Source organism: Triticum urartu, chromosome 2 (genome assembly GCF_003073215.2).
Source record: "Triticum urartu cultivar G1812 chromosome 2, Tu2.1, whole genome shotgun sequence".
Classification (NCBI taxonomy): Eukaryota; Viridiplantae; Streptophyta; class Magnoliopsida; order Poales; family Poaceae; genus Triticum; species Triticum urartu.
In genome coordinates this window covers 626,070,695-626,084,279 of record NC_053023.1, presented here as the reverse complement: position 1 = coordinate 626,084,279, position 13,585 = coordinate 626,070,695, and the positions used below count along the sequence as shown (strand labels likewise).

The window sequence follows — 13,585 nt, the reverse complement described above, 5'->3', positions numbered from 1 at the left end:
CTCATCCTGTTAAACCAGCATTCATCACAATGTCCTTTATAGATAGGATGTGACACAAACAAGATCGCCCACAAACCAGTAAGCACATGATTATTTGTAATCTCCCATATTATGCAAAAAATGCATTACATAGATATTATATCTGTATCAATATCAACTATTATCTTGTAGGGCATAAACTGCGGCAAACTAAGACTTGCAAGCAATAGGATCTGTAGGATGTGACACTCTTTTCATGTAAGGGGTAAGTTTAATTGCCACAGAAAAGTATAGAAGATTTAAATGGCTACAGACTTACGGTTTGGAAAAAAGGGGTAATTAGAAATTGTTGTGTTAACATTTTACCTTGTCATGGTTCTTTCTCATATCAAGGAACTAAACAGTACCAGCATGCTAAGGCTCCAAGTATACAACAAAGGCAGCTAGCTTTTGAAAGAATGCATGTAGTATTTCAAAAGACTGTAATTAAAAATGCCATCAAATGTTGAGAAATAATGAAACCTACCATTTCTCTTCCACCACCTTGATCTACATAATGGGTAGTACTATCACGGAAAACATATGACATAGGAACAATCGCATTAGATGTCCCATTTGTTCCTTGAATATAACTCCCAGTGGCAAAAATGTTGTGAACCGAGGAGGTCATCCTTGTGTATCCCTAGTTCCCTACTGAAACTCTCATTAACATGTGTCGTGGCCTTTTGACGACATTCCCGCCAAGCTTTAAGAAGTAATACCTCTCCAAAGTCATGAAACCTAAGTAGTCATGATCAAATTCCCTGTCGTAAATTATCTCTCTGTCCAAGAAAGCCGCATTCTGGAATTAGATGGCGCAACATTAGAAGCAGTATAAGGTGAGGGCACATTAGAATGCATCTCATAATCCTATACATATGGATATTAAATGAAATGGAGCGGCAAACTTATAGCAAAAGTTATCTTCAGCTGTCTCCCGTATTGATGTACAGAATAAGTTTCTTAAAAAAACACAGATCCTTCTTATGTTAATGCTTCATCTCTATTTTGACTAAGAAGCAATTGAGCAAGCGAGCAAAAAGATTCTAAGTATTCCATTGGTAAATCGGTACTAACCGTTGTGATTCACATTCATGCATATATGTCGATCGCAGGATCAGACCCGCCGCTGGCACCGGTCAGCCCAGCAAACTGAAGGAAATTAATGTAAGTTAATCTCAATGGACCAAACCATGCTTAAGTAGACTTAATCACCCTATTTAACTATTAGCAGCTTAGCATTGTCCAGACAGGAGGTGAACTGAACGAATTGTTGTATACCCTCATCACACAATGGTTTAGGGTTCCCAGTGTTTGTCCATTCATTCAGTTACAGTCAGAACAACCACCGTGCCTGTAGCTACACATGATGCATGTAGTTAGTTGGACAGGAGAGCGAGTACCTCGACGATTGCAAGCGCAAGGGGAGAACCGAGAAGAGCGTCACACGTCGCCGCCGCCATGGGTAACAAACTCACACGGGCCTAAAGCCCTGCACGACAGAGGACGGCTGGGGCAGTGCGAAGTAGGACGTCCCGGGCCTGAACGACACGCCCACATGGGATAGGACAACGAGTATAGCACCGGCAATGGCTTTCGCCTGCCACCGCTTCATGGCACTCGCTCACTTGCTCTCCGCGGACATCGATGGTCCTCGCTCAATCACCTCGTGCGGTGGCCACTGGCGACGCCGGCGAGCACCCCACCAGCCGCTGCTTTTTTTTTTTGACGAACATACTCCTAGATGAGAACCGCTGCTTATCAATCAGGGCCGGCAGCACGGGGGAAAGGAGGCGATAGTTCTGCCATGCCACATCCCAAGATATGGTAATTGCAGGTGCATTAAAAATTTCACGAGATTAAAGGGCGAGAGAATTCCGATCCGATTCTTAGATGCGCAAGCCATGAAAGAAAAAGGGTCGGTTTTTAATCGTTTGTTTTGATCATGATTGATTGACTTACCAATGTTTTGATCATGATTGATTGACTTACCAATTGTGAAAAGTAAAATCGGGAGGGGTGCGATAGTGTACGTAAGGTGGGGTGAGAGAGAAGGTTGGACGAAAATTTTGACGTAAAAGGAAAGAAGGAACGTTACGTTTTTTTAGATAGTAGAAATAGAGTAGCACTATTCTAATCCCAGCATTAGAATAACTATTTCGATCATGCCGCGCCCTATATAGCTGCGACGACATCCTCACGAACTCCCGAATCATCACGGAAAAGAAAAGAAAAACACCCCTGCCCTGACCCGCTTCCACAACTCTCCCGCAACCTCTCCTCCCCCGAGCGCCTCATCCCACCGCCGCCCTCAGATCCCGCCGCCGCACACGCCCTCCCCGGAACCCGCTGCCGCGCGCGCCCTCGCTGGAACCCCCGCCGCCGCGAGCCCCCTGCCGTCGTGCGCCCTCCCCGGACGCCCCGCCGCAGCCCGCCCTCCCCGGACCCCCGCGCCACCGTGCCACCACCGGGATCCAATCGCCAACGAGAGCCTCTCCGCGACCCCCCGCCCAGTTGTGGTCGTCGCCAGATGCCTCGCTGCCGTCGAACGCCGTCTTCCTTCGGGCAGCCACGCACCGTCCGAGCACCGCCGTGCCTTCTCGCACCAGTGCGTCGCCCCCGGTGACACTTCGCCCCTGAACTTCTCCACCTTTACCTCTGTTTCCATCCTCAAGCTGCTCCTGATCCCCACCTCGCCCGTGCCATGCAGGTCTCCTCCTGCCATGCCCTTGCAGGAAGCTTGTGTCGCCGCAAGAAGTTCAAATGCCATAGCAGTGGCCGGACAGATTTGATACATGGTGCTCCCTCCCACAAAGTGGCTGTTGCTAGACGAGGAATCAAACTCGCCTCCGCTGCTACCAACCCCACCACTGTTGGAGAGGAGAGGAGGAATGCAAGCATGATTGGGCTGGGATACCCGAGCCAAGGTGAGAGGCAAATTGGATTCTATCTCTCTTAGTTATATAGTTATGGTACTCCACATCCCATGTGAAGATGTGGGAGATGAGATGATATAATTGGTGCCCACTGATTGAGTTGAATTAAATAGAGACAAGCTGAGTTGCATCATGCATAGTATGCTGGTGTCAAATTCACAACCACCCTCCCCTAGCAGCAGATGGCAAGCAAGCTAGTGTAGGTGTTTTATATCTAGGCTGCATGGTTGGTATGGATGATGATGTGCTAGTGCTGCTATTGTAGGGTTTATAGAATGAATGATTCTGCATCGCCCATGTCAAAGTCATGCATTCTTCTTTAATCAAGTGTCCTAGTTTGTATATGTGCATATTGACATCACACTGTCACAATGGGCTTATCAGAGGTAAAACATTGTTTTGGACTAAGTACCTTGGTTGCCACACTCAGGATAAAAGTACTACTTACTGTATGTGTGGATTGATTCCAGACGAAACCAATATACAAAACTCTTGCAAATCTCGATCCTCTAAGCTTTGGAAGATACTGTAATTATTGTGAGTTATGTTAATATAATTTTGCTAGTTGTGATGGATAATAGTAACTAGAGTCGGTCAACAGCATCAAACACTCAGACAAATGAAATTGAATGTATTGAATTCAATTCGGGCAGTATCCAGAGTTTCAGACATGAACAGAGGGTTTTGTTTGGTCACTCTGAAGATCAGACCGTATGGATGCAGGGGAGGATGCATAACATGGCAGCTACTAGAATGGCAGGAGCTGGTTGATCGTCCGGACTTGGAATGGAGGTTGACCATCATGGATCGATGGTGGATCACGCCGGCCGGTCGGCATGCATGCATGCATGCATTTTCTTCTTTTTCAAATTCAGATTCTGAGGTCGAGGAAGCCGGTCTGGCGGAGCACGGCGTTGCAGACGCGGACTCCTCTGCCTTCTTGGCTTCATGCTCCGTGTTCTCACCGGCCGCCTGGCCCGGTAATTTTATTGTATTTTTATTGGCTTCTTGGCTGTGAATTGACCAAAATATGACCTGAGTTGGCATGCCATGTTCTAACGCAAGCACGACACTGGCCCAATCCGGTCAACAAAAGCAAACTTGGATCAGTGATGCTTGCAAGTTGAGGCTACAACATATCAGTACACTTAAAAGTAAGCCAAAGAGAACATCTAGTAGAACTGATCTTTGTATAGTCTGTAGATGTTGCAGAAAGAATTATGCCCAGCAAGTGAAGCTTTCTTCCCGGTCGTCTTTGGTTTAGACTGGCACAGCTGTTTCACTTTTGTCAGGTCGACAAGGATGCAAATGATGTACTATGAGAGAAGAAAGCTGCATTCGCCACAACCCAGTCTGATGAAGAAGAAGAAACTGATGAAATGGTCTGCCACGAACAGGTTGCCCGAAAAATAGTGTCGATGCTGAATAAAAGCGTCACCTGCAGTACCCTTGGCAGTATGTCTTACTGTATTTTCCAGCCTTGTTGCAGATAGTGGAGTTGGTAAAACGAAGCAATGCCGTCAAGGTTCCACATTGTTTCGACAACAGGCTTTACCTCATCTCTTCCCTTGACTTTTTCCTTCCCTAGCGCCCCAAGTCATTATCCAAAGAAACTGATAACGCGTCTGGTACCGCGCCGGTAATGTTTTTGCTGTATCGTATTCAGGCAGTGCCGCTTCCGAATATTCTTGCGTAAAACATGGATCGTTTGGTTACTTCGGCCGAGTCCCGATTTCCAACCCCGGCGAATTCGGGCGGTTTCAATTTCGTGAAGGGCTGTATCGGGAAGCGCGTTTATAGAAAGCATCGTCGCCGAAACAAACGCTCGCTACGGTTTTAGAAACCGATGTAATCGAAAGCCGCCCTTTTTTCGGCGAACCAAACGCATCGTGAATGAAGTACTTGCAAGCTTGCACTGCTGACTACGCATGCGTATGCGACTATGCAAGTATGCTTCTAATCAGTTCAGTAATTCAGTCTGTTCCTTGGCTCTGACCACATTTGTTTAGTGAAATTCCATCGAAGAACTAAAAGGAATTTATTGTTTGTTAAAAAATGAATCCAAGCTGAGGCACTACTGTCTCATATGGGAATGAGATGCCATATAGAAAACAGAAAGAAAAATATTTAATTCAATTCAAGAAAAAAAGCTGTTTCGATGATTACTATAAAAAATCTTTTTTTTCTTTTCAAAAAATAAAACTAAGAAGTTCAGATTAAAAAAACAGAGAAGTTCGAAGTGTATAAAAAACTAATATTTTCTCTTGTTATCAAAGAATAAAATGAAGTTCAAAATTAAAAAAGGAAATAACTAAAAAAATACAAATATTTTTTCTGTTTTAAAAAATAGAAGTTCAAATTAAAATAACAAATTTATTCAATGTTTATGAAAAAATCTAAGGTTTTACAGTTTAAAGAAAACTCAGAAATTCATTATTATTAAAGAATCAACTATGAAGTTCAAATTGAGCAAATTGTCAAATTTGATGTTTATTTAAAATAAAAAATAATAAACTTGAAGTTCAAATTAAAATAATAGAGAAGTTCAAAGTATATTAAATAATAACTCAGATTAAAATAACAAGAAATTCAAATTAAAATTGTAGAAAAACTCAGATTTTCCTCATTATTAAAGAATGGAAACAAAAAGTTCAAAAATAAAATAACAAGAAGTTCAAATTTTAAAAATAGAGCGCTTCAAAATTTCATAAAAAGATTAAGAAAAATAAACCAGGAAGTCCATATTAAATTGATGGAGAAGTTCGATGATTTTCCTCGTTATTAAAGAATGAAAACAAGAAGTTCAATAATAAAATCACAAGAAGTTCAAATTTTAAAAATAGAGCGCTTCAAAATTTCATAAAAAGATTAAGAAATGAAACCAAGAAGTCCATATTAAATAGATGGAGAAGTTCGATGATTTTTCTCATTATTAAAGAATGGAAACAAGAAGTTCAAAAATAAAATAACAAGAAGTTCAAAATTTTAAAATAGAGCGCTTCAAATTTTCATAAAAAAAATTAAGAAATAAAACCAGGAAGTCCATATTTAAAAGATGGAGAAGTTCGATGATTATAGAAAACTCAGATTTTCCTAGTTCTTAAAGTATGGAAATAAGAAGTTCAAAAATTAGATAACAAGAAGTTCAACTTTTAATAAATAGAGCGCTTCAAAATTTCATAAAAGGATTAAAAAAATCAGATATTTTCATGTAACCGTGAGAAGTTAAGATTGATAACTGCCAGAAGTTCACGTACTACACGGTGTGCATTTTGTATTAAAAAGAATAAAGAAAGCAAAGACTAAAAGTTTGTTGATATAAGTTCAAGTCCTCTGTCGGAGAAATTTTAAAAAATATTGTGAGAGAGGTTTATACAAAAGAAATGCCATTTGTGTAACACTTAACGAATGGATGAGAAAATTATAAATGAAAAATACGTCATAGAAGTTCAACGTAAAAACAACAGGAAGTTCACCTACTACACTGAATGAATATGAGATGAAAAACTTTTAAAATCATCGCGAGTATGAAAAAATGATCAACACGGGAAAGTTGCGTGTTTACAGCAGCTTTCCACTGGTATATCACTTGCTCAATTCCGGTGAGTGGATGGAGAGCTACGAGCAGTGGATGGAGAGCTACGAGTAAAAAAATACGTGAAAAACAGAGTGAAGTTCAAGTAGACATGCTGAGAAGTTCAGGTTCTTCACGCGGTGCATTTTCGAAGAATCTGTTTTGCGATAAAACCAGAACGAATGATTTCGCCATTTTCGAAATTACTTGAAAACGACCAGGATTCAGAGAAAACCATCAACATGAAAAAGTTTTGCATTTTCCGTAGCTTTTCAGCGATATATTATTTGCCCCATTCCGATAAAGTTTGTAAAAATTACGGCAAAAATACGTTTTTAACCATTTTCAAAACTGACATAAAACCGTAATGAATTAGGATAAACAATATATATAAAAAAGTTTCGCATTTCTTTAAGCTTTCCAACGCCATATCATTTGCTGCATTTGGACGTACGGTTAAAAAATTAGCTTAAAAATACAAACTCGGTGGAACTTGTACCGTTTTTTAAATTACTTTTAAACCATTCAAAATTGGAAAAACATTTTAACATAAAAAGTAGCGCATTTTCATAAGCTTTCCAACGCCATATTATTTGCCTCAATTGGATTAGCCGTTTAGAAATGGCGTCAAAAATACGAACTCGGGTGTTCGGTTTGTGAAATTTTACGATTTTCTGAATTACTCTTTAACCGTAGGGAATTAGAGAAAACTTTCAACATGTGGAAGGAGCGGTTTTGCAACAGCTTTCCAACGCCATATTATTTGCCTCATTCCGATAAACGGTTTAAAAATGCGATCAAAAATATGATTCACATTTTTTGTGTGAAGAAAAAACGGTTTTCAAAACTGCTCTTAAACCGCTTACATTTTGCCAAAAATTTAACTTGGGTCATGATACTGATGTCCATAGCTATCCAACGGTATATCGAAAGCCCATTTGGACACCTTTTAGCTGAAGTTCAACCTAATACTCGGGGAAGGTCAGGCGCGTTACTCGGGAAGTTCATGTTGTGATCAGAATATTATTCTGATCCCGTGATCAGAATAGTGTTTATGTATATATATATATATATATATATATATATACAATTTCTCCTAATTGGTGCCTTCGGAGCCAGTGGCATTAGCCTAGCTAATTGGTGCCTTCGAAGCACGATAACAATTGGAAGTGGTTCATGGGGGCGGTAGCGGGTAATAGTATTCTCCTTTGGGATCTATGACCTGGTCGAGCAAAAATCCCGCTATTTCCTCTAGAATTGCTTATATGTGGTCCTGTGCTAGGAGCTTGTCCCGCACCTCTTTGAACTGTTAAGAAGGAGATCAATATGCATGTGTATTAGTTGTGTGACTAGATATCGATAATGGTGTAAAAATTATGAATAGTGTTCTGACAATCGATATCGTACCCACTCCTGTCTTTGAGATTTGCTCCTTTCGGACGTCATCATGCGAATGTTCTTGCAAACGTAGTATGCACATAGATCATTCCCCGGCGCCTGCTTCAGGGCCTTTACGAGAATGGAATTTGATCAGATAATAATTAATCAAGCATAATAATTAAAGAGATGGCAGCTAGCTAGTACTACTTAATTACTTACCTTGGGTCGATACCATTTCAGATTTTGTTTCCATGGGCCTGGAGTGGCCCTGATGAACTTTGCGCAAGCCCTGCCCGCCGACAAAGAAAATGAATAAATGGGTTATTAAATAGTTGTTATCAGGAAATGACGAACTAATTAAATATGCCGAGATATAGTTAATAATGATTGAAATTACCTGTTGACTATCCCCTTCACGATGGTGTAGTCACTTGCTTTCTTAAGTAGTGAGTCTAGTACTTCAACTGTTCCTTCATCAACTTTAATGATTAACAAGATCCAGTGAAATCTGCATGCACACACGTTTGCATGTCTTAATTAAGCGGGCATATGTAAGCAAAAACATGTAGCTAGCTAGTAGGGAAAAACAGAATTTGTAGTACAAGACAGTGTGACTCACTGGAAGTTGTAAGGAAGTAGTATATCTTCATTGTATTTGAGTTCCTTGAAGAACTGTAGCATGCTTTCCTCTACACTTTTTTCATGATATGGATCTATTTTCCATGTGTATTCATTAATGGTATTTGGGTCAACGAACCCAATGCCATAGCGTCCACCTTTTTCATTTCATAAATCTTCATCCTGCATAATACCACAGAAAAGAATATAGTGAGGATAATTATAGGTAATGATTGATCAAAATGATCACTACAGCTAGCTTGACACTTAAATTACAGAAAGAAATCACTTACAGACAATAGCAACTGACGATAGATTTGTCGAGTGCGTCTTGATTGTATAGCTGAAATAGTTCTGAATACTCAACGGTCACAGCTTTCTCATGGTAGTAATGATCCTTGTTGACATTCACCATGAGGGACTCTCGATTGGAAATCTTGGTAATGTCCATGTACCACTGATGCAATTCATGCATTCTCGTTGGGAGCTTATGGACCTCCTCTGGCTCGACCAAAGGTTGGCCCCGGGCATATTTCCGTTTTATTTCCTCCTCTCTAGTCGGAGACATGGGCTCGATATCGAGGAGTTATCCAACAGTGATCCCGATCGATTCAGCCTCCGCAATATGCTCCTCGGTTATTACCACATCGCCCACCCCGGGAACGTTAATGGTTTGCCCACAATAATATTGGGCGCGCCTACTCTCATGTGTTGTTGGCACAACAAGTGGGGGGATTGATTGCGCCGCCTGTTCTCCCAGTTGGGGAACGGTTTTACCGCTCCTTTTGCCAGCTGATTTGCTCGAGCTCGAGCTCGCCTCTTTCTGTAGACGTGCTCGATTTAACTTCTTGATGTGGCGCTCATAGTCTGTGTCAACAGGCTTGGGAGCTTGTGCTCTAGCCATACGAATGAAGTGGTCAATCTTTTCCACAGGCACTTTCTCCCTTGGCGGCGGTGGCGGTTTCGGTGCAAAATGGGCTTCCACCTCAGCCTTCGATATGGCTACGTTTTCCTCCTCGGACTTGTCGTAAGGCCTCTGCGGAAGAGGCGTGAGGCTTGGACCATATTGAAATCGCTTGCCTCCGCCTGTACCTCCAGTACTACCTCGACTTGTACCGCTACACACCATAGCTGAGGCGGCTCTCTTCCGTGATTGCTGAGGCGGCGAAGATGGCTGACGTGGCTGAGTTGGAGGAGGAGGAGTGGCCTGAAGCTGTGCTGGACTTGGAGAAGGAGTGGCCTGAAGCTGTGCCGGACTTGGAGGAGGAGTGGCCTGACGCTTTGCCGGACTTGGAGGAGGAGGAGTGGCCTGAAGCTGTGTCGGACTTGGAGGAGGAGTGGCCTGACGCGTTGGTGGACTTGGAGGAGCGGGAGTCTGCTGACTCCGTGGCAGACTGCGACGAGGAGTCGGATGACGCGGTGTCGGTGGCCTTCGAAAGATGATGCAATCCTTTCTCCATAGGATGATACGATGGTTGGCCTCTCCTAGTGTGTGCTCATCGTCACCTCCAGGAATGTCAAGCTCTAGCCCCGAATATTGGTCCACCACCTCATCAACCAAGACACGAGCATAGCCCACTGGAATCGGGTTGCAATGGAAGGTTGCCTCGGGGGGATTTGTAAAAGCAAGGGCGTCCGCCACCTTCATGGATATGTTCTTCATTTTGAAGTGTAGCTCGCAGTTAGTGTTCTCCATGATGTCATCCACTGGGTAGCTATCCAGCAATGTGTCGCCTGGGGCGGAACCCACGCTGCTTCTCGGCATGGATGGGACGGTGTTATCCAATGGTGGATCATCCGCTAGCTGCTGAGACCCCCTTTGCTGGCTAAGTGAGTCGATCTGCTCCTGTTGCCGCTGGAATTTGACTGCCAAGTCTGCGTGCGCTGATTCTAGGCCTTGAAGGCGTTCATAGTCTAGCTTCCTCTGCTCCTCCTCCATCTTCCTCTTCTTCTCCTCCGCAATCTTCTTTCTCACACGGGTTCTGTAGTCGGCGTTCCAGTCCGAAAACCCCTCATACCACGGAATAGTGCCCATGCCTCGTGTTCTTCCCGGGTGTTCAGGATTTTCCAGGGCACGCGTAAGCTCGTCGTTCTCTCTGTTGGACTCGAACAACCCCGATCGAGTCTCTTCTATTGCAACAAGTAGCTTATCTTCGGCTCCGTCCAGACATGCCTTCTGCGAAACTTTGCATGTCTTCGGGTCCAACTCCACCCCATGCGCATAGAACCAAGTCCTGCACTTGGGGGGCCAGCTCAATGTTTCTGGAGTGACACCTGCATCCAGCATCTCTTTCTCAGCCTTATCCCACTTAGGCATTCCCACCGCATAGCCACCTGGCCCCAGCTTATGGAACTTATCCTTTTTTGCGGCATTGGCCTTGTTTATTCTCGACCGTTGCTTAGATAATTCTGAATCCTTGAATTTCATGAAATCGTCCCAATGAGTACTTTGCTTCTCTAGTGTTCCCTCGAATACTGGAGTCTTCCTTCCTCCGTTGACATACTTGGCCCATTCACGAATCTTGTGGTTCTTGAATGCAACCACCATCTTCCTAAGAGCAGCGTCCTTGACTTTCTCCACATCTGCATCTGTGAAATGATCTGGTAGGGTGAAATGTTCCATGAGCGTTTCCCCAAGCAGAAGTTTTTGTCTGTCATCGACAAAAGTAACTCATGGACGTGGCTTTGCTGGCTCTCTCCATTCTTGAAGGGAGATCGGGAGTTGGTCCTTCACAAGAACTCCGCACTGACGAATGAACTTGTCCGCAATCTTCTTAGGCGCTAATGGTTTGCCATTAGGTCTAATGGCCTCGATATTGTACTTTACGCCCTCCTTCAACTTTTTGTTCGGGCCACGTTTCCCGTTGCCTGAAGATTTGCTCGATCCGGATGGCTGAAAGAAGAAAGATCGATTCGTTAATATATCTTCAAGTCATTTAAAACATGTGATGATCACCAGATGCCTGCTTATATAAATATATATACCTCGCCGGTCTTTGTTGTTTCAAGATCAACATTTTCTTCGTCATGTTCATAGTTCATGACTTCATCAATTCGGTCGTCGCGATCGAATATCATACCACCCTCCCCGGTGTTGTTTAGATATTCGGAGCCGTCATAATCTTCTTCATTCTGATCATCATCTGGCCCGCGAGGATTGCGTATGATATTGAATAGGGCCTCTTCTCCCTCTCTGCCGGTATTGTCCGCCATAGGTTTTGTTTAACTAATCCAAAAGAAATATATTCAAATTACAATGCATGGATGCAATCAATTAATAAGGAAAAACTGAATCAATCATAGTACATAATAAGCATCATCGAATATAATCTCGAATACGTCGTCTCGAATAATAGATATAATCTCGAATACATAGTCTCGAATAATAGATATAATCTCGAATACATCGTCTCAAATAATAGATATAATATCGAATACATCACTAGCTAGCTAGCAAGCTAATAAAGATCAAATACTACAGAGTAATCTAGGCCACTCGCGGTTCCTGAGGTGCGGGCGGTGGACACCCAAAGAGAAGGAACCATCACTGGATCATAGCTCGGGTGATCTCCCAAAAGAACCTGCCAGGTATTGGAGAACCTGACGTCCATAGTAGCCATGTAGTGATGGACGTGCTCGTCCTCCTCCCTGACACGACGACGTACCACCTCCGGCGGGGCCGGCTCCCTCCGCACCGAAAGTGGCCCACGCGAACGCCACCAAAGGAGATGAGGGTCGACGACGGGACCCGGGGCCGGGTTCCTCACCAAGCGTCGCGCCCCTGAAGGTAGCACCTCCCAGTGCCAGCCCGGTGGAGCCCAGTCCCGGACATGGGTCCTCTGAAGCAGGACGTCGTCGCGAACGGGTCGATGGCGAGGATGCGGGCCGGACATCGTCGACAACAAATACTATATGACGCAAAAGTAAAGTAACATTTTTTAAATGATGGATTGTGATTTCATATATGCAAATTCTAAATTTTATAACTAAAACTAACATTTCTAATATTTCTATAACTAAAACTAACATTTCTAATATTTCTATAACTAAAAAACATTTCTATATAACTAACATTTCTAATATTTCTATATAACTAACATTTCTATATAACTAACATTTCTATAACTAAAACTAACATTTCTAATAATTCTATAACTAAAAAACAGAAAGATTGCTAACAATTCTATAACAATGTGTGTGTGTGTGTGTGTGGTTGGCGGCCGGGGCACAGCTCACCGGCGAGGCGCGACGACGGTGGGCGGCGACGGGGACGCAGACAGAGACGGGGCGGCGACGACGGGGACGGGACGACAACGACGGGGACGGGACGACGACGACGGGGACGGGCCGGGCGGGGACGACGTACGGGAGGACGGGCCGGGCGGGGACGATGGGAGGATGGGGCGCGGCGTGGCGACGGGGACGGCGACGGACGGCGACGGGGGCGGCGACGAGGGGCGGCGGCGACGGGGCAGAGGAGAAAGAAGCAGAGAGAGATGAGAAACTGACAATTTTTTGAAGTGTTTTCTTATATAGAACAACCTTTAGAACAACCTTTAGTACCGGTTGGAGCCACCAACCGGTACTAAAGGTCTGTTTTGGCCAGGCCAAGCGGCGGGAACGGCACCCCTTTAGTACCGGGTGGTGGCTCCAACCGGTACTAAAGACCCCCCCTTTAGTACCGGTTGGAGCCACGACCCGGTACTAAAGGGTGTGCGCTACCAGGCGAGGGGCGCAAAAGTTTAGTTCCACCTCGCTAGCTGTCGGGGATATACCCGCGGTACGACCCGGCCATGTATAACCGGCCGGACTTGGCGACTCACTAATGACGCTCTTGGCGACTCTAATGACCCGCCCTGACTGGACGACTCACTAGTGACCCCCCCGAGCCTGGCAACTTATGGGTGACCTGGCAAGAGGATCAAAGGAGCGACAAGACCCGGAGGCCCAAGAGGCTCAAGGCCCAGAAGGCCGGCTTAAGAGGAAAGGCGTGAGGAATATCTCCTTTACGAGGAAGCAAGACCCGGACTTGTAATCAACTTGTAAGAGAAGATAGACT

General features: G+C 44.0%; 1 protein-coding gene across 1 annotated transcript; it reads left to right on the top strand.

Annotated features, from left to right (window-relative positions):
• Nucleotides 1–1,607: 1,607 nt before the first annotated feature.
• LOC125537570 (serine/arginine repetitive matrix protein 1-like) lies at nt 1,608–4,195 on the top strand. Its single transcript, XM_048700887.1, has 4 exons — nt 1,608–1,668; nt 2,202–2,626; nt 2,729–2,945; nt 3,678–4,195. Exons 1-4 carry the CDS (start codon nt 1,608–1,610, stop codon nt 3,689–3,691), a joined length of 717 nt encoding a protein of 238 aa, XP_048556844.1. The 3' UTR covers nt 3,692–4,195.
• The last annotated feature ends 9,390 nt before the right edge of the window (nt 4,196–13,585 follow it).

Bases quoted from the DNA above. Each gene is read 5' to 3' on its own strand.
- LOC125537570 (XM_048700887.1), top strand. From the start codon at position 1,608: ATGGCTTTCGCCTGCCACCGCTTCATGGCACTCGCTCACTTGCTCTCC. The intron at 1,669-2,201 runs GTCCTCGCTCAA...CGCCCTATATAG, and splicing joins GCTCTCCGCGGACATCGATG to CTGCGACGACATCCTCACGA. The intron at 2,627-2,728 runs GTGCGTCGCCCC...CGTGCCATGCAG, and splicing joins CGCCGTGCCTTCTCGCACCA to GTCTCCTCCTGCCATGCCCT.